At 40.3% G+C, this 23,746-nt stretch overlaps 1 protein-coding gene across 2 annotated transcripts in view; it reads right to left on the bottom strand.

Moving 5' to 3' along the window:
• Nucleotides 1–4,212: 4,212 nt before the first annotated feature.
• The window catches only part of LOC134811010 (uncharacterized), a 38,936-nt gene continuing 19,402 nt past the window's right edge, over nucleotides 4,213–23,746 (bottom strand). The window contains exons 6-15 of one of the 2 annotated variants that reach the window (XM_063817715.1): nucleotides 19,410–19,511; nucleotides 18,914–19,217; nucleotides 15,585–15,761; nucleotides 14,798–14,970; nucleotides 14,580–14,654; nucleotides 11,395–11,478; nucleotides 9,286–9,357; nucleotides 6,559–6,751; nucleotides 6,397–6,453; nucleotides 4,213–6,278 (exon numbers count right to left, since the gene is read on the bottom strand). In XM_063817715.1, the coding sequence (XP_063673785.1) occupies nucleotides 5,749–6,278; nucleotides 6,397–6,453; nucleotides 6,559–6,751; nucleotides 9,286–9,357; nucleotides 11,395–11,478; nucleotides 14,580–14,654; nucleotides 14,798–14,970; nucleotides 15,585–15,761; nucleotides 18,914–19,217; nucleotides 19,410–19,511 (1,767 nt within the window). In that variant the 3' untranslated portion in view covers nucleotides 4,213–5,748. The remainder of the gene's footprint in view (nucleotides 6,279–6,396; nucleotides 6,454–6,558; nucleotides 6,752–9,285; nucleotides 9,358–11,394; nucleotides 11,479–14,579; nucleotides 14,655–14,797; nucleotides 14,971–15,584; nucleotides 15,762–18,913; nucleotides 19,218–19,409; nucleotides 19,512–23,746) is intronic. The other variant, XM_063817716.1, reaches the window with a different exon arrangement.

The raw sequence follows: 23,746 nt of genomic DNA, 5'->3' as shown, positions 1-23,746 counted from the left end.
CTTAGTAACCAGAGCACAGTGGAGAAGATATTTTGTGTTGTCATGAGGCTGTTGTAGGTGTTCAGAAGGATAGTCTCAATGCTACAGTCCCATTTCTCTTTGTGAGTGAGAAGGTTGAACATCTCTTGGGCAAAGTGTTTGCAATTAAGAGACACAAGATTGTATTTGTTGTTGTGCCTCTTTATTTCTGCACTGTTGTAAAAATCAAACAGAGTTGATGCTGCTATAATGAATTCTTCTTCCATCAGTAAAGTAGGTTTCCAGTAGTTTCCCTTTAGCCTTGGTTTACCATTGAGGCCATTTACAACATTTCTCTTTGTTGCCCAGGGTGTCTGTTGGAGGATTAAAAATTTGGAGTTCTTCTCGAAAGACCAGTAGTGGAACTTTCCGTAAGTGTCAATTGTCTCCAGGACCAAATATGCGTGGTAAAAAATACCAAAATCAGTTGGCATCCACTCAAACAAAGGTACTTTCCAGACAGCTATGTTCTCAATCTGGTAAAAGAGTGTGAAATAGACAAATGTTACATCATTAAACTGAGTGGAGTTGTAAGGACAGTCGGGGTAGGTTGAATATTTGGTTTTGTCATTCCTAAAACTACCAAACAACACACCACTGGATCCATCCAGTATCTGGAGAGGGGGAGCAAGGGTGGGTTGTATGGTGAAATGCTGTATTGAAGAGTAGTACAGAGCAGCTAGCAGCAGGTCAGTGCAGATTATACGGCAAGATAGTAACATGACTTAATAGATCTGAGTAGATAAAAGTTTGTCAAACAGTATATATATATATAAAATATACATTAAATTAAATCAATTGATGCAATTGGCAGAGCACAATCGTAAATCATGAGCAATAAATATCATCTATCCCTCGTAGCTCTTCTCCTCAGGTATCAGGCTGAAGGAGACATTAGATGTAGGGGCGGCCCATGCCTTCTTTGCCTTCCCTTGTACCCCTTTAACTGCTACTAGCACACTCCTCATTATATCAATGCTCAGGCGTGTCCTGATGTTACACATCACCTAGCTGTACTGTATGAGAACTAATCCCGACCACTTTCCCGGTCGAACCGTACCCAAATCAAACTAATTTATGAACCACGTGTATAGCCAACGTCCTTGCGGTGCTGAGCCGATGTAAAACTCTTCTGTCTCTTGATAATATTTTAGTTGTACTGTGCATAAAAGTGTGTAGTGACAAGTGTGTAGTGGTAATGTATATTATTTATTATGACGACGCGATATTTATAATGCAGAATTAAAAGCTGCTTTCGATATGACTGGTGGTGGGCTCTCTCCGGCGGGACATAGATCTATATAGGGGGTACCCGGGGTACGAGTTAACGAACAGTGTTCGTGTCCTTCCACAACCCCCTGTTACCTGTGTTTCTGTCGGGGTAGCCTAATTCATCCGTTAGAATCGCAGAGTTAGCGGAGCTCATGATATCTCGCGACGTATGCTGCATGAACGGTGCAAGACTTGCGCCGTTTGTTTCAGCATCCAGTTGCGAGTGCTTGCCCATCGAAAACATGATTAGTGATTGTGGATTTTATTGATATTACTGATTATCCATCATATTCAGTATTAATGTTATCCATTATTTATTTATTGACATCCTTCAGTCTCCAAAACGAGGTGTGAAGGTAAATTAACTTTGAGCCTTGTTTTGGCGACTGCTTAATCGATGGGCAAGTAGGTATTTGTTTTTTAGCAGTGTTGAACATTGAAACAATTATAAAATGTTTATTTTTATCTTATATAACGTACAATATGAATGACATATGCTATAGTGACGTAACATATATAGTGCAAAGAATTAGTAACTTGCGAGATGTGATTTAGTGATAATCGACGTTAACATTTTGCAGTTTACAGTTGCACAATATTGACGTCGATTGTTACTAACATTTATCTGAATTTAATACAAGTACATGTCACATATAAATTGGGTAGCTGAATGAAACTCGTGCCTCAAAATTTTCCGTTATTAGCATTACAGTGTCCACGCCCTGTACTGCGTTAACGACCGAAATTTTCCCAATATGCAATTATTATTTTGCTTCTAAAATTCTCTGATAATTAATAATATATCGTGACATGTAATTGTAAGATAACAAACCTCGCGCGCGGCGCTTACATCTGCACCTGAGAATCTCTCAGCAATGTGTGGCTGTCTGCGCGGCGGGCTGTGTATTGTGTATATAGCTGAATTTAAATTTAGATTTATTTGTAAATGTATAATAATATTAAATATGTATTGATTGTTTTGTGGTAAATAAAAATTTTGTTTTACTAAAAATTTTGTTTTACTGTAGTCCTCTTTGGGCTTGGTGGCTATCAACACAGTAATTCTCCTTATGAAACGCTTGGCCTCAGGTGTCATTCCTCCTATAGTGGTAAATACAAGAGGGACGAATGACCCTTTCTCCAATTGTGGTACTCAGTAGATCTATGGGCGCGACCGCGACAGCAGCAGTTTTTAGCAGTTGCGCGCGGCGTGCGTTGCACAGTAAAGACATGCGCATATAACTGCTGCTAACTACTGCTATGGGCGCGCGCGCGACAGCAGCAGTGAGCATCAGTGAGCATCAGTTTCTTTGCACTCTGCCCCTCTTGTGACGGCCCTCAGCTGATTACGTAATATGTGAACGACTTGACACAACCCCTTTTGATCGCGCGCGGCGGCCGGAGTGCACGCTTCGCGTGCACTAAAGAGGTATACAACGTGTAGCTTACCTGGGGACCTCAGGCTATCATGTTCATAAACATATAGCGAATAGAGATTAGGCGGAATGACAGGCTGAGCGCGGCCCAGTAACGTGTAGCAAATTTTGGTCAGCGCTGCAAAATCCTTGAAAAAGTGAATAAAACAACATATTTGATGAACTTTCCTCAATCCAGTCTTTAAGAAAATTGGTAAACTTAGGGGTCGTTCATAATTCACATATTACGTAATCAACCAAGGGGGAGGGGGGTTTCCAAATGCTTACGGTTGATTACGGGGGGGGGGGGGGGGGGGGGGGGGGGGGGGTGGGGGGTTTCGGTCGAATTGATTACTTAATCAAAATTTTCTTTTTTACCCTCTAGAATAATAATTGACGGATGTTACTCGTCTAAATTTCTTCGAAGTAGCGCGCGCCGCTTTCTTCTCGATGGCAAATGCTACGAAGTAGCGCGCGCCGGGCCAGACCATTAATTAACAATGGTCAAGAAAAATAACAATTTGACAATATTGTAATTCAAATTCCACTCAATTTCACTTTGTATCACGTGGTGACCCCCACGGTCGCTTCACTGATAGTGATTGGTGATAAAATTTAGAAATTGATCGAATATCCGGCTATAATAGTAAGTAGTTTAGATGTTAGAAGGTGCTTGGCCGGATATCATAACAATGATTTCGGCTCATCATGATAGCATGATCAGGGTAGCACGAATTTGAAACGTAGAGAAAAGTGTTTTCTAGGAAAAAAGTCAAGGGTTGGTCAGGCCATGATAACGTAATATTGCTCTCAGGAGGAAGGGGGAGGGTTGGGTCTTGATTACGGTTGATTACGGAAGGGGGTAAAAATTGCTAAAATATTGATTACGTAATATGTGAACGACCCCTTATCTAACATTTAAGCACTCCAAAAAGGAATTTACTCAAACATTTATAAATTCATTTTTTGGGTATGAAGATTCATCACTCTACAGTTGACTTTTTTTAACACGTCCTCTTAACACTTTAAGGTGTAGTGGCCCTGAATGACTACTCGAAACCCTAATCCCCTACATTGACTCAAACCTGAATCCTAACCGAAGCATATGCATGCTAAAACTGAAAACACTACCCTAAATATCGGGATGATGATTAATCACTCTACACTCGACTGTCACGTGACTTTTTTAACACGTCCTCTAGGTTGATCTGAATGTGGAATGACTATTAGAAACCCTAGTCCCTAACCTCTCAACCCTAACTGAATCATATGCTGAAACCCTAACGAGAAAGTAGGCCAACTTCCTTGTCACATGACCAACTTCCTTATCACATGATCGAGACAGTTTTCCCCGATATCTTGCCCCGTAATCAGTTTTAAGCATAACTATTGTGCCAAAATTACACTAGCGTAATCATTTGTAAACCCTTTTCCCCTCGGCTGATTGCGTTATATGTGAACGACCCCTTAGCCGAGAGGGAAGCTTCGGAACAAATAAAAGATCATGTACAAGTCTTAAAATAGTGTCTGTAATCCATCAAAACAAATAGTTACTATATAATTCCGCTTGCTTATATTAGAAATCATTAGGAGGTGGCATGATATTGCATTTCATGAGATCTTAAACTATTGAAATATGCAAGGGGTTATTGCAAAGAAATAAGGTTACTGGTAAAAAGTTCGTTTCAATTTGTAATTCCTTAAAGGTATAGACAATAGAAGTAAGTAATTGAAGTAGTACAGGATTCTAATAAGATCCCGTACAAACTCTGGATATATCTGCAATGTTCCAAAACTTCTCTTGAGGGTCCCGCCACTCCGGGGACAAAGTACCAGCTATTAGAGGAAGGAGGGGGTAGTCAATTAAGAGGATTGGGGTAAGTTTGACTTAAGGAAGGTGGAATAACAAGAACGAAATTGAGGTTAGGACCTTCATCAAAATTTGAGGTTCAACGTCTAGTGCATTCGACTCAAAAATAACTTCTCATAAAATAATGAGAGGAATTTACTGAACAGCTCAAATAGGAAGGGGGTGGGTGTATTATTCTGTCCCCTCTTGTAAAGGTTGGGAACATTGATTTCAAATCAAACTCTGGATAGGTTGTTTTAACAAATACATATAATCACAGTCTCCTCAAACTTGAATAAAAATTAGACTTTGAAATATACACCCGGCAGAACACTAGTGAACCATGATAACAGGTGTAACCATGGCAACCAATGTAGCTATATACACTACAACAAACGCAAACTAGGCATCAAAATATTATAACAAAAAATCGTAACATTTACAGCTGCATTTTCATACCCACGAGAACGGTGGAGGATCGTTAGAGGGAGTAAAGTTGGCTTATGTAACCATGGCAACAATGCGTGCCAAGGTAACGATATTAATTTCACAGAGTAAATCAGCTCAACACCTATACATGACCCAAACTACTGTCACTTAGCTAACTCTTATTACTCAATACTGACAGAGGTAATACTGGATATATTTGTATCACTGGTTACTCATAAAGGTAATACGGGTTACCTAGGTAACGCTAGTTACCTTTGTAACACTAGTTACTTTAACAGGTAATAATGGTTCTGAGGTAATTACCTTGGCAGCACTGGTTACTTTCAATGATACACTTGTTACCACTTGTAACACTAGTTAACTCAGTAATACTAGGTTGTGAACACGGATTAACATGGTAACACGGATTACCTTAGTAATACTGGTTACCATGGTAACACTGGTTACCTGGGTAATCACTGACTGAAATGGACCTGCCATATGTTGTGCCAGACAACTTTAAAACCAGCCTTTTATAAGATTTCTTTGAAGAGAGCTTTTTAAACCGGACACGAGTTTGTATATTTAATATATGAACCGCACAAATCGGTATTTAATACTCGTGTCGAAGGGTGGTACTAACTAGAAGATGGCAAGTGCATGGTAACCATGGCAACAGTGCATGTCTTTAAATGGTGCACATAAAAACGAATATGTATAAATTAATAAAAAAGATCAAATAAAAGAAACAGAGAAGATGACTAGCTATTCTGGTCCCTTGGGCGGTATAAGATGGCTGAATCTAGCGCGTGGGTCTATGGATCGGTTGAACAAGTTCGGGAATGTTCCCAGTCCGTGAGATGAAGAACCGGGGCCCGGGTATTTGAGGTGGGCCTGTAAGTGCTGAGGCCGCATGTAGATGTCGGGAATATTAGCGGGGAGGCTGGAGGGTGGAAGCAGCTTCTGAGGGTCAGACTGGAGAAGCTTCCTCCTCTGTTCTTCCAGGTGGAGTAGCATTTCTCGTGACATCGCTTGCTGCATCTCATGCTCGCGGTGCGCTGCTGCCGCTTGGTGCTGCCGCAATGAGTTCTCATACATTGTTCGGGATAACAGCTCGGAGGAACGCATAGACGCAATGTGCTGATGCAGTCGCTCCTGATCTATCCGACTTAGTTGTTCACCAGTGTAGTTAGATAGAGAGTGGCGGAGAGGGTCGTAGCCAGGGTGGCCATACAGACTTGCTGCAGCCAGACCCGAGTAAGGCGCACGTATTGAGGGAGGTGGGAACCTGTTACCTGCACAGTTTATTATTATTATGATTGCAATACAAGGAGTAAGATGATATATTTGAGTCCAGGATCAAGATTTATCAAGATTTATCATTATTTCTAGCTTATTACGCTTATTACTAACCGAGTCCATGTAATGTTGACATTCCCCTAACCCCCATAGGATGATGTGACTGATGAACTGCAATAAATATTGTTTAGTTTCTAATTTAACATTAAACGCAACTCAAGGTCGGCTCAGGACAAAAAGCTAACAATAAGAAATGAAAATATGAACATTGATTACCCTTGCTGGCTGCGTTGAAGGGGTTATTGGTGGCATGAGGGAAAGGAGAGGCTGGAGTAGGAGGTAAGTTGTGGAGTCCTGCAGCGAATGAGGGGTATTCTCTCGTAACTTCCCGTTTCCCACTGGACAGGAAAGCTCTGGCAGCAGAACTCTCGCCACCGGTAGCACTAGCCCCGTTCAATGCGTCTCTAGCCTGTAAATTGAGAAATGTAAAGCGACTTCCGCTTTAACTCAATACTGAAACAAACGTTTAGTTGTTGGGTATATCATAAATGTTCCATTTATAAATCGATGATCAAAATCGTTAAGGGGGGGGGGGTCAATGGGTATTTTTTTGTGAAACTTGATTTCGAGATAGTAGTTGACCAACAAACTAGGACCAGTGACCGAACTTTTGAGGGGGTCCCGGACCCCAACCGCCAAACGGTGCGCGCAGGGCAGCCACGCCCATACTTGGTCCAAATTAGGCCCAATTTAGCCAAATACCCTGAACATGCCCAAAACCCAGGTTTATGGTGCTCTACTTGTAGCTAGTGGTCTCCTGAACTCGTATATGAAATTTCATCAAGATTGGACAAAAAATGACTGAGTTATGAGCCAAAAACCATATGCCCATATTTGGGCATACCCACCAAATTTGGTAGATTTCGTCCCATAAATTGGTCAAATATCAATATTTTTGGATGAGACTTACTTTATATGAAAGGTAAGCCTAAACTACATATTCTCTGTAAGTTATAGCTTTATATCTGTTTAAATGTGGATACTAAGGCGAAAAAACCACAAAAAATGAACTAAATTGCCCATATCTCGGTTCGCGATATTCGCGGAATTGATCTCACCAAAATTGTAACAACTCAATCAGTTTTCAAAATTTTTGCATGAAATTTTTGAAATCGACTCGAAATCGCATTTCGACCTTATTTTAAGAACGGATTTTTGATTTAGGCCTCAAAAAAAATTTGGCGGCCAAATTCTGAATTTCTGTAATATAATTTTGGAATTTGGCCGCCAAATTTTTTTTGAGGCCTAAATCAAAAATCCGTTCTTAAAATAAGGTCGAAATGCGATTTCGAGTCGATTCCAAAAATTTCATGCAAAAATTTTGAAAACTGATTGAGTTGTTACAATTTTGGTGAGATCAATTCCGCGAATATCGCGAACCGAGATATGGGCAATTTAGTTCATTTTTTGTGGTTTTTTCGCCTTAGTATCCACATTTAAACAGATATAAAGCTATAAATTACAGAGAATATGTAGTTTAGGCTTACCTTTCATATAAAGTAAGTTTCATTCAAAAATATTGATATTTGACCAATTTATGGGACGAAATCTACCAAATTTGGTGCGTATGCCCAAATATGGGCATATGGTTTTTGGCTCATAACTCAGTCATTTTTTGTCCAATCTTGATGAAATTTCATATACGAGTTCAGGAGACCACTAGCTACAAGTAGAGCACCATAAACCTGGGTTTGGGGCATGTACAGGGTATTTGGCTAAATTGGGCCTAATTTGGACCAAATATGGGCGTGGCTGCCCTGCGCGCACCGTTTGGCGGTTGGGGTCCGGGACCCCCTCAAAAGTTCGGTCACTGGTCCTAGTTTGTTGGTCAACTGCTATCTCGAAATCAAGTTTCACAAAAAAATACCCATTGGCCCCCCCCCTTAACCGTACCACCGATACGACCAGAAAATCAGAAGTTAAATGCGCGCCAAAAGTTAACGCGCGCTAAAGCTAAATGTTGAACGCAACAGTCTTTATACATCAAATCTTTCCAAATTTTGCTAGCAATAGCGCGAACCGTAACTCACGCCCCTGTCCGATATATTTTTAATTAAATATCACGCCCGTTTTGCACTTTTGAACAGTTTTGGGCTTAGATATGGATATTGGGGCTAACAATTTTTCAGTTAAGACTAAAGATTTAAGTCTCATATCGACTCTGTTATATATATCGAAATCAAAACATGTTTGGGTCTTTCGAAAAAAATTGTGTAACAGCATGACTGATAAATCACGAGCGTTCCCTACAAGATAATCCTGATGAATGAGTGGTAGATGATATCAATATTTTAATTCGTTTTTGCAAATCACCATCTCTGACGACGGAATGTATGATGTGAGATGATTTGTCCCGGACTGGTCGCTAGAAACATTGCGCAATACCCTTGCTAAATAGCAAATGTTAATTACGTGAAACCACCTATATTGCATGGTTTTGTCAAGCAGCAACTTATTACACACGCGCCCTACAGTTAACATTAGTGGCTCTCTAACGACGAAACCCGGCCAGTCTGTACCCTACAGAAATACCTTGTCAGTGCTTTACACAATAAATAACGGTGTGAACATATTCTTGGAGAGACTCCACTTATCTCGATATAATTATTTTTTTATTCTTGGTTAATTCTTGCAGTTAAAACATGTTATTTTACGCTAATTATGAGAATTATGTCGTTGGCCACGAATTTTGGATCTATAAATGTAAGTTTATTGTTTTTATGGGTCACAGTTTTGAAACTTTGGATATGTACCAGAATTGAAAACTAAATAATGCGGTAAAATTATCTGTGTGTAAACATGACAAGAAATACTTACACTTTCTTACAGCAAACTAGATCCCAGCAATTTCCTTCAACCCGTCAAATATTGACAAATCAACAGCTGAAAATCGCGCTCATTATAAAATAGACGGATACACATTTTAGCTTGAGTTAAAATTACCTCTTGCTGTTTTTTGTAGATCAGCCTGGCTATGTAAACATGTATACTGTTCCACTTCTTTTCTGTTAACCTCTGAAAAGTAAAACAAGGTTAAAAACGATAAACAGACTGTATTTCACACAGTACATGCTGTGTCACTATGGTAACAGGCTGTTTCACCATGGTAACTACAGTGAACTGCCTCCCAATATACAGTGTCACCTAATATCCGACCTGATAATTTAGTGGACATCTTCTTTGGCCAGCTGCCAAGTTACGTTCAGTATTTGTTACTTGTTTAAACAGATGATGTATCATACTGTCTCATGGAATGTATACATAATAATAATCTGCAACTCTAATGAAAAGTAATATCAGCACATTACTAGAGTACACTACATAGTAATGTTTATTCACATAGTTCACTATACAAAATACGATTAACACTAAACGCTGTTTACATTGAATACATAATGCCAACTATTTGTAGAGAGTGATACACTACGTTCAATAACTAATATTAGTTGGTGCAAATACATAGGACATAATAAATAATAATGCGAACTAAATACATGTTGCCTTGTTTTGAAAAGCGCACAACACAGATAAGTAGCACAAATCAAACAGCAGTAATTAGAGAAGTAATTATGTAATTAATAGAACTAATTATCAATAATATGTTATATTTGCACACTTTCTGTGTTTCACAGTTAGTAGCTAGTAGTAGTAAGTACATTATCAACAGGTGTCACTACTATTATAAGTGTGCATGCCAACCATATTTACAAAGAAGAGTATTACTTGATAAATGATCTATAGTGTAATAACGGTCATAACTTGCTGTATTAGGGAGAGAGGACAAATGATGGTTAATCTCATTTTGTAAGTCTTATTATAAGGTAGCAGAGGTGATATTTAATCAATAAACTAATTATAAATAACAAACTTATTATACACATTAAATGTAACGGGTAACCAGCCAAAATAGAACTGTAGCTCATTTGGTCGGTATTTTCAGAATTTGCGGGTAGTTACCAGCCACAGAAACAGGACAACTTTAAAAACATCTAAAAACTATTAATTCCCTAACGTTTTCGAATTTGGGTAGTTATAGTATTTATGTTAACAAACACCTTCTGTATTAACAAACACCTCTACTTTTATATGAACGAACACATTTACATTTATGTTAACAAACACTTTTACATCTATGTTAACTAACACTGTTCACAAACATTCACTGATAAGTGATAAATAGAAATTATAACTTGCAATGTTATAAAGCCTAAGTTAAAGGCTAACTATGACGTAAATACGGACTAGTCATATCATCTACAGAGACAATAGCACAGTAAATTAAATATGTGCATTTTATAAATACATAATTCTATATTTAATTCTATATATTATACGTACCTTCTTCTACTGTATTTTCTTGATTTGCAGCTAAATTGTAGTTATTGTATAGGTTTAGTTTTAACAAGGTCTTTAGCCAGACAAATTATGCAGTTTTATTAGGCCCAGTAACTGCTGGGAGGCTCTATTAGCTACTTTCTAATGAACGCAATAAAGTTACAGAGATTTTAAAATATTTACCACGTGTAAATTACTTTATTTACAACTTACCAAGTAAACTTTATTAATTGCTTATTTTAATGCATTAATAAACGTCCAAAGTAAATTTCTTATTCATTTTAATAAATTAATCAATCGTAATGCATTGAAGTGAGAAAGACGCAAATATATATATATGCTTTAGCATTCTCTAGTACAACTGTGTCACCATGGTAACACTATAGTACAACTGCTTAGAAACCCCAAAAACAAGCGCACACAGAAATGTTCATGAAGGAGCATTAACAAGGGCACACGAATCAAAGGGCCAAAGTGTTGTGATAAAAGGGTATTGTGATTCGTATTTTTGCAAAGAATCCCAAAAATGTAATAGTGGGTGGAAAGAATTTTAAAAAGTGCATAGCTTCGCGAATATTAATAGCTCTAATATACAAGCAGAATAGTGCAGCATGAGAGAAAGTTCAGCGACAGAAGTGCAGTTAACCAATAATAAACAAGTATTAAACACAGAGACAGAGAAGAGAAGACAGGCAAGAAGAGGTGTTGTGTACTCACTTTAAATGCAGAAGAAGAAGTAGGACCCCCACCTATCTTTGGGGCGGGTACTCTAACCGATGGTTTATACATGGAGTTCAGTTGCTGGGGGGAGGGGTGCAACTTTAGAGAGAGAGAGATAAGGACACTGCTTACATCACACAGTTTTAAAAGAATTCTTTATACTTTACATGCAGTGTGTTGTTACTCCTTCACAAACATTTTAAGTGAACTTCAACATTTGTATTGGCGTGTTTTTTACCAGCTTTTAGAACTAGTACCTGGTTATCAACAACAACTCCTAAAACTACCAAATAAGGTGATATTATTATCGTGCTATAAAGATACGACACTAATACACCAAACTATTAGAGACTGTTTAATGAACTCTGTTATCAGACTATCACGTGACACTATGACATGTGTTAATCCAGAGCTGGTTTTGTGCACTGAGCTTATGCCCCGGTACTGGTACTAATAGCACTGTTAACTGGTAAGTGTAAGCATGACATTAGCAAGCTCGCTGCTCCCTCTCTCTCTCTCTCTCTCTCTCTCTCTCTCTCTCTCTCTCTCTCTCTCTCTCTCTCTCTCTCTCTCTCTCTCTCTCTCTCTCTCCTCTCCCTCTCCCTCTCCCTCTCCCTCTCCCTCTCCCTCTCCCTCTCCCTCTCCCTCTCCCTCTCCCTCTCCCTCTCCCTCTCCCTCTCCCTCTCCCTCTCCCTCTCCCTCTCCCTCTCCCTCTCCCTCTCCCTCTCCCTCTCCCTCTCCCTCTCCCTCTCCCTCTCCCTCTCCCTCTCCCTCTCCCTCTCCCTCTCCCTCTCCCTCTCCCTCTCCCTCTCCCTCTCCCTCTCCCTCTCCCTCTCCCTCTCCCTCTCCCTCTCCCTCTCCCTCTCCCTCTCCCTCTCCCTCTCCCTCTCCCTCTCCCTCTCCCTCTCCCTCTCCCTCTCCCTCTCCCTCTCCCTCTCCCTCTCCCTCTCCCTCTCCCTCTCCCACAAACATTTTAAGTGAACTTCAACATTTGTATTGCCATTGGCGTGTTTTTTACCAGCTTAAAGAACTAGTACCTGGTTATCAACAACAACTCCTAAAACTACCAAATAAGGTGATATTATTATCGTGCTATAAAGATACGACACTAATACACCAAACTATTAGAGACTGTTTAATGAACTCTGTTATCAGACTATCACGTGACACTATGACATGTGTTAATCCAGAGCTGGTTTTGTGCACTGAGCTTATGCCCCGGTACTGGTACTAATAGCACTGTTAACTGGTAAGTGTAAGCATGACATTAGCAAGCTCGCTGCTCCCTCTCTCTCTCTCTCTCTCTCTCTCTCTCTCTCTCTCTCTCTCTCTCTCTCTCTCTCTCTCTCTCTCTCTCTCTCTCTCTCTCTCTCTCTCTCTCTCTCTCTCTCTCCCTCTCCCTCTCCCTCTCCCTCTCCCTCTCCCTCTCCCTCTCCCTCTCCCTCTCCCTCTCCCTCTCCCTCTCCCTCTCCCTCTCCCTCTCCCTCTCCCTCTCCCTCTCCCTCTCCCTCTCCCTCTCCCTCTCCCTCTCCCTCTCCCTCTCCCTCTCCCTCTCCCTCTCCCTCTCCCTCTCCCTCTCCCTCTCCCTCTCCCTCTCCCTCTCCCTCTCCCTCTCCCTCTCCCTCTCCCTCTCCCTCTCCCTCTCCCTCTCCCTCTCCCTCTCCCTCTCCCTCTCCCTCTCCCTCTCCCTCTCCCTCTCCCTCTCCCTCTCCCTCTCCCTCTCCCTCTCCCTCTCCCTCTCCCTCTCCCTCTCCCTCTCCCTCTCTCTCTCCCTCTCCCTCTCCCCTCTCTCAGGTCACAGTGACTACAGTAAAACCTCTATAAGTAAAATCTCTATATATATATAATATATATATACCGGCCTTCTCACACAACTCCGTTAAATGAGTGCTTGACGTAAGCGCGACCTCTTACAGAGCCCTTAAATGCGGTTATTAAAATAGTCTGGGAAAATAATACCATCCAAATATTTTCTTTGAGATCTCTATTATTGAGTACAACTAGAAATACCACCAAAGTGAAAGAAGTGGACATTTTGATTTTAAAATTAAGGACTTAAATAGATCACAATTATAAAATTACGACAGTAAATGTAGTAGTAATGAGAGAAGTGATATCGGAGTGATTAAGTTATCCGGAGAGAGCTATTCTGATTTCTGAGCCACCATCTTTTTATAGGAACACATTCGACACTTTCTGACGAGTGTATATGATTACTGTAACTGAGACCTAAATGAAACCTTATCTTTCCTTCTGCAAATCAAGAAACAGTGCTGGGAGTGTTTCCAATTTCGAATTTTTTAAATGGAAATGGTGGGTGAAAAATTGTGCAAAATAGTAAAAATGGTTAATGATTTTTATGGTGAATCGAGTTTCCAAATTGTAAAATTTCAACATTTTTCACCATTGGAAACCCCCCCAGTGCTGATTGCTGTAACATTTTGGAGGACTCAGAAACTTTTTAATGAGAAAATTGTCATATTATCTATGTATAACTTTTAAACATATAATATGTTCTAAAATGCTTATCTTTATAATGACAGGTCATAAACTGGATGTAAGAATGAGCATTTTTGTTCCTTTAGAGAAAATATGGTTTTCTGCCGTTAAGACAGAAATAGAGAGGTCTGCAATAAGACACAGCCTGATAACTAGGTCTAAAGAGCACATTATCAAGGAGAGACTAGAGAGGAAGCGAACACCAACTGCACTGAGATCTGACAGCTTGTACTACTACTACTGCTGCTGTATTAGCTTGACAGCCTGACAGGCCACTGTTATGCCTACTCCCTCTAACTTGGGCGTTCATTTTATGGCAGTTAAATATCAGGTGTTAGAATTCGAGCGGGAAATCTTCCAAGACCATTCAATATGATACAGCTATGAGTTCCCTACATTGAAGATCTCATCGTGCCTGACGTTACAGACGTTTTAAAAGTAGATATTAATTTTAAGAAGTTCTCATTGTACGCGAGTTAAAATGACACGTAGATTACGCAACATGCCAAAACTTGTTTAAATATTCTAGCGTGGCATTTCAGTTTGAAAAGTTAAGTCGCATCATTCAACTTAGATAGGGTGCAACAAATCGTCACAGATCAGTAGAGCTGAGTGTTAATATTAAACCTACCAAGTGAAAGTGAAATCACATGTAAGAATGTTGGGAATATTAAAAGACTCACTCTGTGTATAGCGGTGCCTCCACTACTGCCAATAGAGCTAGCTGCTGCGGCGGCTGCAGGGTGCTCACCACGAGACTGAGATATAGGTACATTAATTAAAATATAGGTACATGGTACATTAACTGAAACATAGGTACATCAACATCACAACACCACGTACGTGACGTCATCACAACACCACGTGACGTCATCACAACACCACGTGTCCCAACACTTACCGCTAGGAGGGAATGATTGCCAGGAGTTGGAGTGGAAGGTACAGGTGGGCGCGGAGTGGCTGAGGGTGGGTAGAGGGGCCTAGTGCCTGCTTGTTGGTGTAGTCGTGCTGCTGCCAGGTACTTCTCGTACTCTGCTGCACGGTACCGTGACAACTCGTGAGGGAATCTGCCGTCTGAAAGGGGGTTTTGTAATGTAGACTTATTAGAGATAATCAATAATGTTTACAGTATAACACTACATTGTAGCTGTACTCAGTACTGAAGGGGTATATTAAGAAGATTCTTTTGGCAGGGCCCACTCCTTACAATCTCGTTTACGAGCATTCAGCTGAGGAGGCATTACAGAGATGTGTAAGATGTAATGTAGACTAGTTAAAGATAAGGTCCAGTAATGTGGCCACTACGTAACGTTTAACACGTTATTATCATAAACAGAGTTTTAACATACAATGGTTACACGGGACAAATACAAATATTACTTATTACACGATTAGTGCTGCGTTGGTGACCACATAGCAAACACTATTGTACAGTGTATACGAGGAATCTGTTTATATGTCATGGAGTGTGTCTGGTCACACGCTCAGAATTAGTAATAATATGTTGCATAATTAACGAATTAAAAGATTATAAACAGCTATATTGTTAATTACTTCCAGAAACACTAGGGTGGGAAGAAGCTCACTGAATAGCATCACATGTAGGTAAATAGATGACAGTCAAATCTGGCGTGTTATCAAATAAGGATTACAACTTACTGAGTGTTATTAGATAAAAAAGAACTTACTGGGTAAAAGATAAGATCTCGGATCGTATTTGGCTGCGCTCAGTTTCATTTCCAGTTCAGCAGCACTGAGTTGTTGTTGATGTTGTTGCTGTTGTTGTTGTTGTTGTTGATGCTGTTGATGTTGTTGTTGTTGCTGTTGTTGTTGTTGTTGTTGCTGTTGTTGTTGAGTGCTGCTTTCTGAAGTATAGTAGTGTTAGTATAAATAGTAGTAGTAGCACAGTATATTGGTTTAGTATACTTCTTGAAATTTCTAGTGGTAATTTGAAGAAGTGCGTCAGTGTCTCCAAATAGCGCCTAATAAAGCAGTGTCTCAACATAACCCCTCATAAAGCAGTGTCTCAATATAACACCTAATATAGGGTTTACTCTAAGCAGTGTCTCAATATAGGGTGTATGATTCACGTCATGGTATCGCATTCCACTAGTAGTGATAAATTTGGTAAGGTTTGATTAGTCTGTGTGATACGCATAACGTTATTAGTAGAGACTATATGTAACTGGCGTAGAGCCAACTAGTACAGTCAGTGATAAAATCTAGTGAGTAGGTACTCGGATTACAGAACCATTACAGTTCCATGTTCACTATCTATAATAATTCACAGGAATTTAGTGTCGATTCAGAGGGATGGCTTTGTAAAGATATTTGGCTATTCGCCGAGTAAAATAGTGTTCTAATAACATTTAATGAGGTAGTGTGTCTAATCGTACACCAGCCATCACGCAGAGGCTAGGGACGGGGGAGAGAGGGTCAGAGGCTAGAGGCGAGGGGGTAGACTCAGTAGAAGCTGGGGGGGGGGGGGGGGCAAGGGGGGTGGAGTGTGGAGTGTCTGAAGGGGGAGGGAATATGCTGAGGGAAGAGTGGTGGGGGCAGAGGGTGCGGGTGTAAATGGCATCTGGTAATGATACCCCGTCCTTGATAAAGAAACTACAATTAAATTAGCCCAACCAACTTCTGTGATAAGTAGAGACCACTGGCAAGCACACTTCATGAATACCTCTCAACAAATTACCTCATCCATGATTTGTTTTCAGTGTCATTCTGACACGTGCACGTTACAACATTCCCCATCCCTGAGTTTCATATCAGGTGGTCCAATAGTTTCTCGATCACTTCCCCACATAAAGTGTGCATATTATCTAACACACGACAGTGTTCAACATATTCAACATGTTCAACATATAAATAACCTGCTGTGAGAACTAAGCCATACAATGTTGGTGGGAAATGTGAAGTGTGCTTCAAGAGGAAATTACTAAAGTGTTTATTATAGGTACTCATGTGTATTTATATGTTACTCCTGAGTGTTTACATGTACTCCGGAGTTGTTACATGTACTCCTGAGTGTTCATACAACGGGCCTAAAAAAGTAATGAATAGCCAAGTTAGCTTATATCATTAAATAGAACCATCTAAGGGAGCTCTCAAACGTTATCAATTCAACACGTGACGTCATCACAACACCACGTGACGTCATCACAACACCACGTGTTGACGTTATCACTTCGATAAAGCTTTTAGGGATGTTTCAGATATCTTCCCATTCATTTCAATTTCCTAATGTTCTACCGACATTCGACAGTAGAAATAATTATTTTGATTCAGGATTGTGACTGGCTTCTATGTGCCAGACACTGACTGCAAAGTGACAGACTCTGTCTATCTGAAGAATGTACATTTTTCCAGTCCTCTTGTCTGACTAACACTTCATTTCGCCAGTTATCATCAGTTATCATCAGTTATCATCAGTTATCATCAATTATCATCAGTTATCATCAGTTATCATCAGTTATCATCAGTTATCATCAGTTATCATCAGTTATCATCAGTTATCATCAGTAGTTCAATGATAGAAGTTTAATACTTTCTTCAATAGGACATGAGCTTGTACGGTGTAAAACGCTATAATCTATTTAATAACAGCGAACTCTGGCAACTGTACATCAGTTTTACTTCTAAGAGGGTACAGCTCGGGAGAAAGGCATTAGAAGTTCGGTTAACAGTTGTGGAGGGTAGTGTTTGGAGCGAGTCCATCTTATCACGTGTTAAGAGCTGGCACTTCTTGTAAAGTACTGCTATAATATTATTATATATTAGTATATAGTATATCATATAGTATATACTATGGTATAATATATTATAGTACTATACGCTACTTTTACTTTACAGAGTGATAAGAGTTAGAGACCCAGAGACAGAGAAGATAGTGTTCAATAAGAAGCCATTAGGAGGATGAGAAACTAGTTATATGGTTTCCATGGCAACAGTTGCTAGGTTTCCTCAACTCACAGGGCACAGGGTTTCTCCTTCCTTACCAGTTCAACATACTTCACACATAGTTCACTGAACACTAAACTAACAACTGTTACCATGGCAACACACAGTGTAATCCTTATCATAAATACTTCAAATAAATTATTCAAACATTAAAATAACCATTGTAATGTAGTACAGTACCTCACCTAACCTCCATTATTCACATATTCAACATATTTCTCACATATTTAACCCTCTCAGTGTCCCTCAAGATAGGAGTATAGCTGACTGTGTTGAAAATATGGTGACAGTAACTATGGTGACAGTAACTATGTGTATGGTGACATGACTCTGATACCAAACAGCCTCCACAGCTCCACTGGTGTATGTACATTGTAATGGGCATACCGCACTGGGTACATCGGTGTATACTGGTGTAAACCATATTGATATAACATAAAGTTTATTAGTGGGTTTAAGGGTGGATTTACACAACAAGTTACTCCTTGCACACTAAGTAACTCATTACAGCCGGTAATTTCTTATAAAATTCAATTTAGTTCACAAACTGAGAAGTGATCTGATTATCAGTTTCTTATTCATTTACCCAGTAGTAGAGTGCTGTAGAAATTAACCTACTGTCAGCTCAGTGCACACTACATAGTACACAATATATTAGTACACGTCGCGCTCATTAGTTACTAATCTCATTACACATTAAGCTATTGTATAGTTTTGTGTTCCAATGAACACGTGTCATCTGTCAATACTCATGTTGCTATACTAGCTGCTATACTAGTTAACTAGTTGCTATACTAGTTGCTATACTAGCTGATATACTAGCTGCTATACTAGTTGCTATACTAGTTGCTATACTAGTTGCTATACTAGTTGCTATCTGCTGTAATACACTTAACTACATGTAAATTGTAAAGCGTACTCAGTCTGTCTACAAACTGACATAATCATATAGTTACATAGCAATATAGTTCTTATATTATTGCTATCAACATTGGTAGAAAGTGAGTCCAGCTTGTTGGTTTATAAAGCTGTAAATAAGATGCAAACTACAAACCTTGAGAGAGAGGAAGAGAGAAGGAGAGACCGGGGTGACTACCTGCTACTGGGTGTTGTCTCTGTAGACCGTGATAGAAAGTAGCACCGGCGGAGGGAGGGGTGGGTAGTCTGCTGGCCAGTGAGCCAGTAGGTACTGGCACCTTGCCAACTGGTATAGGCAGGTGTTGGGAGGAAGGCTGGTAGATAGGGCTGCCGGACCCACAGGTGGTAGGTAGAGGGGTGGAGGGGAGAGGGGTGGAGGGATGAGGGGTGGTCGGGGTGGTCACGGTTACCCCGACACTGCTCGTGCTGCATCCCTCAGACTGTAGGAGTTAGAGGTTAGTAATCGTGGGGTACACTAATTGAAAGGGGACTCGATTAATAGAGTGTCTCTAGAGAGTTTAATTTGGTTACTTTGGACTAAATAGATCAAAACATGATATACCTTGATGGGGGCTCCGTGAGTCTATAACGAGTTATTTAATTAAGATTAAGATTAAAGTAATGGATTTTACCTTGATGGTTGGTGTAGAGGGAGTGGGAGCAGTGGGTGTGACGTCATTAGCCGTTATCTGAGGAATGTCAGGCAGAGGAGAGGGTGGGGGACTTTCCTCCGTCTGAAAGTGAACAGCGAGTAAGATACATAATATATCGTATATTATGCTATTAAATATACATACTATACATGTATACTATTGTAATATACACGGCATGTTACATGACTATCACTGGACCAGGAGTCTACAATCTAGATAATATCTATGTCCGGTAAGTTATCTTATCCTGGTAGTATTGTAAACATAGACACACAGACAAACCCTATTATTACCATATCTAAATCCAAATTTCTAAAAACTTTTTTAGCCCACAGTGCTAAGTTAGCCAGAAACCTTCTCAAAGGGCCAGTAAATTACTGAGTGTAAGAGTTATACTGATAATGATACAAGTGTAGAGTGACGTTATCTGAAACTCCTCCTAATTAAATTGTCTTCTCTTCCATCAAACACACGTACCTAAGTACTGTTACCCCGGGTTACAGTTACCAGGACTGAGCACTGTTACCCCGGGTAACAGTTACCAGGACTGAGCACTGTTACCCCGGGTAACAGTAACCAGGACTGAGCACTGTTACCCTGGGTAACAGTTACCAGGACTGAGCACTGTTACCCCGGGTAACAGTTACCAGGACTGAGCACTGGTAACCCGGGTAACAGTTACCAGGACTGAGTACTGGTAACCCGGGTAACAGTTACCAGGACTGAGTACTGGTAACCCGGGTAACAGTTACCAGGACTGAGCACTGTTACCCCGGGTAACAGTTACCAGGACTGAGCACTGTTACCCCGGGTAACAGTTACCAGGACTGAGCACTGTTACCCCGGGTAACAGTTACCAGGACTGTGCACTGTTACCCTGGGTTACAGTTAACAGGACTGAGCACTGGTAACCCGGGTAACAGTTACCAGGACTGAGCACTGGTAACCCGGGTAACAGTTACCAGGACTGAGCACTGGTAACCCGGGTAACAGTCACCAGGACTGAGCACTGGTAACCCGGGCAACAGTTACCAGGACTGAGCACTGTTACCCCGGGTTATAGTTACCAGGACTGAGTAATAGACTGTTATCCCGGGTAACAGATCAATGCACGTGATTCTACCTAATAAAGTTTCTCAATAAATCCCATAGAAAGTACACACTCTTTACTCTATATTTGCAGAACCCACAAAAGTACAGGTCTCATATTATTCAAGTCTACTCGAAGCCATGTTTTTGGTCCAGTTTGTCTCAGCGTATTTCACCACCACCCTCTAAAGAGTAAGTAGGGTTAGTTACAGACTATTAGGAGAGTGTTTCAGAGCATGCTCACACGCATCATGTAAATAGGGTAGAGAGGGTACAGATTGTTCAGGTAAATTAGGTTTACAGTTCCTACCTATTTTTAGCTCACACTTAACCCTGTAATTTTATTTATAGTAACGTGTCTACTCTTGCCAATGCTGCATCTCAATTATCTGCTTCAAAATCCGGACCAGTTCATAACAGGTCAAACTAGAAGTTAGAACCGGACCAGCTTACACCAGGTCAAACTAGAACCGGACCAGCTTACACCAGGTCAATACCGCGACCGCGACCGGCTCTAGCTGTGTAGAGTGTACCGTACAGTGAGCTTACTATTGTATTAGTTAAGTATTGGCTAAGTGCCAGACTTACTACTTGACTGATAACAATTAAATCTGAGATTGAAATGAGGCCAACGTGGCTTTACTGTGTGTATCTTCAGATTTACCTTCCAGCCTCCAGGAAGATAGGTATTTCCTAACGGTATTCTCATTAAATCACACTATTATAACTGGTTACAGAATCTCCCGGCAAGTCACAGCTGTGATAATAGCGATGTAATGAGATCACCTAAATTACACACAATCCTGCCCGCTACTTCTGTCTTTGCCTGTTCGACGGAACTAATAATGTGTTTAAAATTTAAACATGACGTGATTCGTTGTGACGAGATATTCTGCTAACTATTTAATATTCCCAGTATCCACCCTGTTTAACAGACGCTAAAGAAGAAGAGAGTAGTGCAATCTATAAATGGGTATATAAATACTCAACTTTCAGGTTGATAGAAAACAGCTATCATGAGTCAAGTTGATAGGAAAAAAGTCATAACCCGAAAATAGTTACCAAGTAACCATCGCCAGAAACAGTTACTAAGTAACCAGAACCAGTTGCCAAGTAACCATTACCAAAAACAGTTATATTATTACCAAGCAACCATTCGACAATGATTTAACTACTTCTTTTAATATCCATAAATTTACAATCGTCACATAATGAAGTGTTTAGTGAGCGAACTACAATTTATTTAACAGATTTAACGTTATTTGTCTCAGTAGAGATCGTAATATATTATAATACACCTTTACACGATTTACAACTGTGCTTCACCAAAACTTAAGCTGGCAACTTGGAGTATTTCAACTGACGAGCAAATGAAAGCATACTCTGCATATCCGCATACTCTGCATACTCTGCATATCCGCACATTATCTAGTAGTGTTTTATTGTTATAAGCCTTCATAAACCTTCATTGCATACTTTACCGGTAGAGTCTAAATTGAATAGTTTGAGATTGCCTTTACATTTTATATTTATGCATGTGCCCCACGGGGATGAATTTCTTATTACCATTGATATTATATATATTTTTTGAGTAAACATTGGCTGGTACCACGGGCCAGTCCCCCAAAAAAAAAAAAAAAAATGATTTCTTCTGGTGGACTATATTTTACCCAGTGAGGTTGTTATGGTCACCAGTATAGTATAGACTATAGTTGTCATTGTTACTAGTGTAGTTGTCATCGTTACTAGTGTAGTTGTCATGGTGATCAGTGTAGTTGTAATGACAACCATCATACTGACCAACGGAGCAAAATAACTTGGAGGGGCATCCATTTTGGCTCAAAAGAGGGGCATTTAAAGGGACGTCTAGCCCTAAATGAAGCTTCGCCTGTGGCGGGCTTCGCCCCTTCGGGTCGTAGAATTTACATTTTAAGTCAGCTACTTTCATGTATACCAGTGCATACAGCATAATTAGCCCCCCCCCCTCCTCTTCCTTCACCCCTGTTACCTATAATAACTCAATACGCAATTAGAAAACTCAATTAATAGTGCCAACGGCGAATATTTTCTGGGAAATTAGCTGATCTGAACAGTTTTACTTGCTTCAGAGGGATAAATACTGATGCTCCTCCAAAAAGGGGCATTATGCCCTCGAAAGAGGGGTATGTTCATGTTGGTCACTCTGGTAACCATGACAACCAGTACAGTTACCAAGACAACCCTCACAGTTACCATGACAACCAGTACAGTTACCATGACAACCAGTTCAGTTACCATGACAACCAGTGTCCAGTATAGATACCATGACAACCAGTACAGTTACCAAGAAAACCCGTACAGTTACCATGACAACCAGTGTCCAGTATAGATACCAAGAAAACCCGTACAGTTACCATGACAACCAGTACAGTAACCATGACAACCCGTACAGTTACCATGACAACCCGCACAGTTACCATGACAACCAGTACAGTAACCATGACAACCCGTACAGTTACCATGACAACCAGTACAGTTACCATGACAACCAACCACTAACCAGAACTGAGTACAGATACCAGCCCATGTACGATACTGACATGTGTTTTAAACAACTCTCTGAAAGTAAACTATTTTCATGACCACGCTTGAAGCACGGTATTACTTACACAACTAGTGGTTGAAGTTGAGACCGGGGAGCAGCTAATAAGCACAAAAACATCCTCACACATTGACATCATATGTAACAGCTCAGTCCTGTTACTATGGTAACTGTGCCACAGCAGGTCTCTCTCCCTCAAGCTGTCGAGTTGTGAGAATTAAAGACGCGAAAACACGATTATGAAAAGATCGCTAGAAAACCTGTAAAAGTTTGGCCTATTAAAGCTGTACATAATGAAAGGAGGGAAAGCGTTAGATAAGATTAGAAGCAGAGAGGCCCTTGCACTTAAACTGACAACTGATACTAAGAGTTAAAAGGGAGAGAAACAAGAAAGAAGCGGTTAACTCGGAACTGAAACTGCTCCCAGGACCTCGCGCTCTGAAACTATGTAACTTGCGTTCCTCCTTTAAATGACCAGACACAAGTGCAAGCATATAACACCAGACTTCTCTGACAACCACGACCGGTTACCTTAGCAACCGCCACCCTCTCTTTAGTGACGTCAAACACGTAAATACCTGTCATGGGATAATAATGTAGTTGCTTTGGGTAACCACGCCAACCACGCAGTTGCTATGCAGAAGGG

The sequence above is a fragment of the Bolinopsis microptera genome, chromosome 2 (assembly GCF_026151205.1).
Source record: "Bolinopsis microptera isolate Bmic1 chromosome 2, MBARI_Bmic_1.0, whole genome shotgun sequence".
Classification (NCBI taxonomy): domain Eukaryota; kingdom Metazoa; phylum Ctenophora; class Tentaculata; order Lobata; family Bolinopsidae; genus Bolinopsis; species Bolinopsis microptera.
The sequence above is the reverse complement of the archived record's forward strand: the minus strand, read 5'-3'. Positions and strand labels throughout refer to the sequence as shown.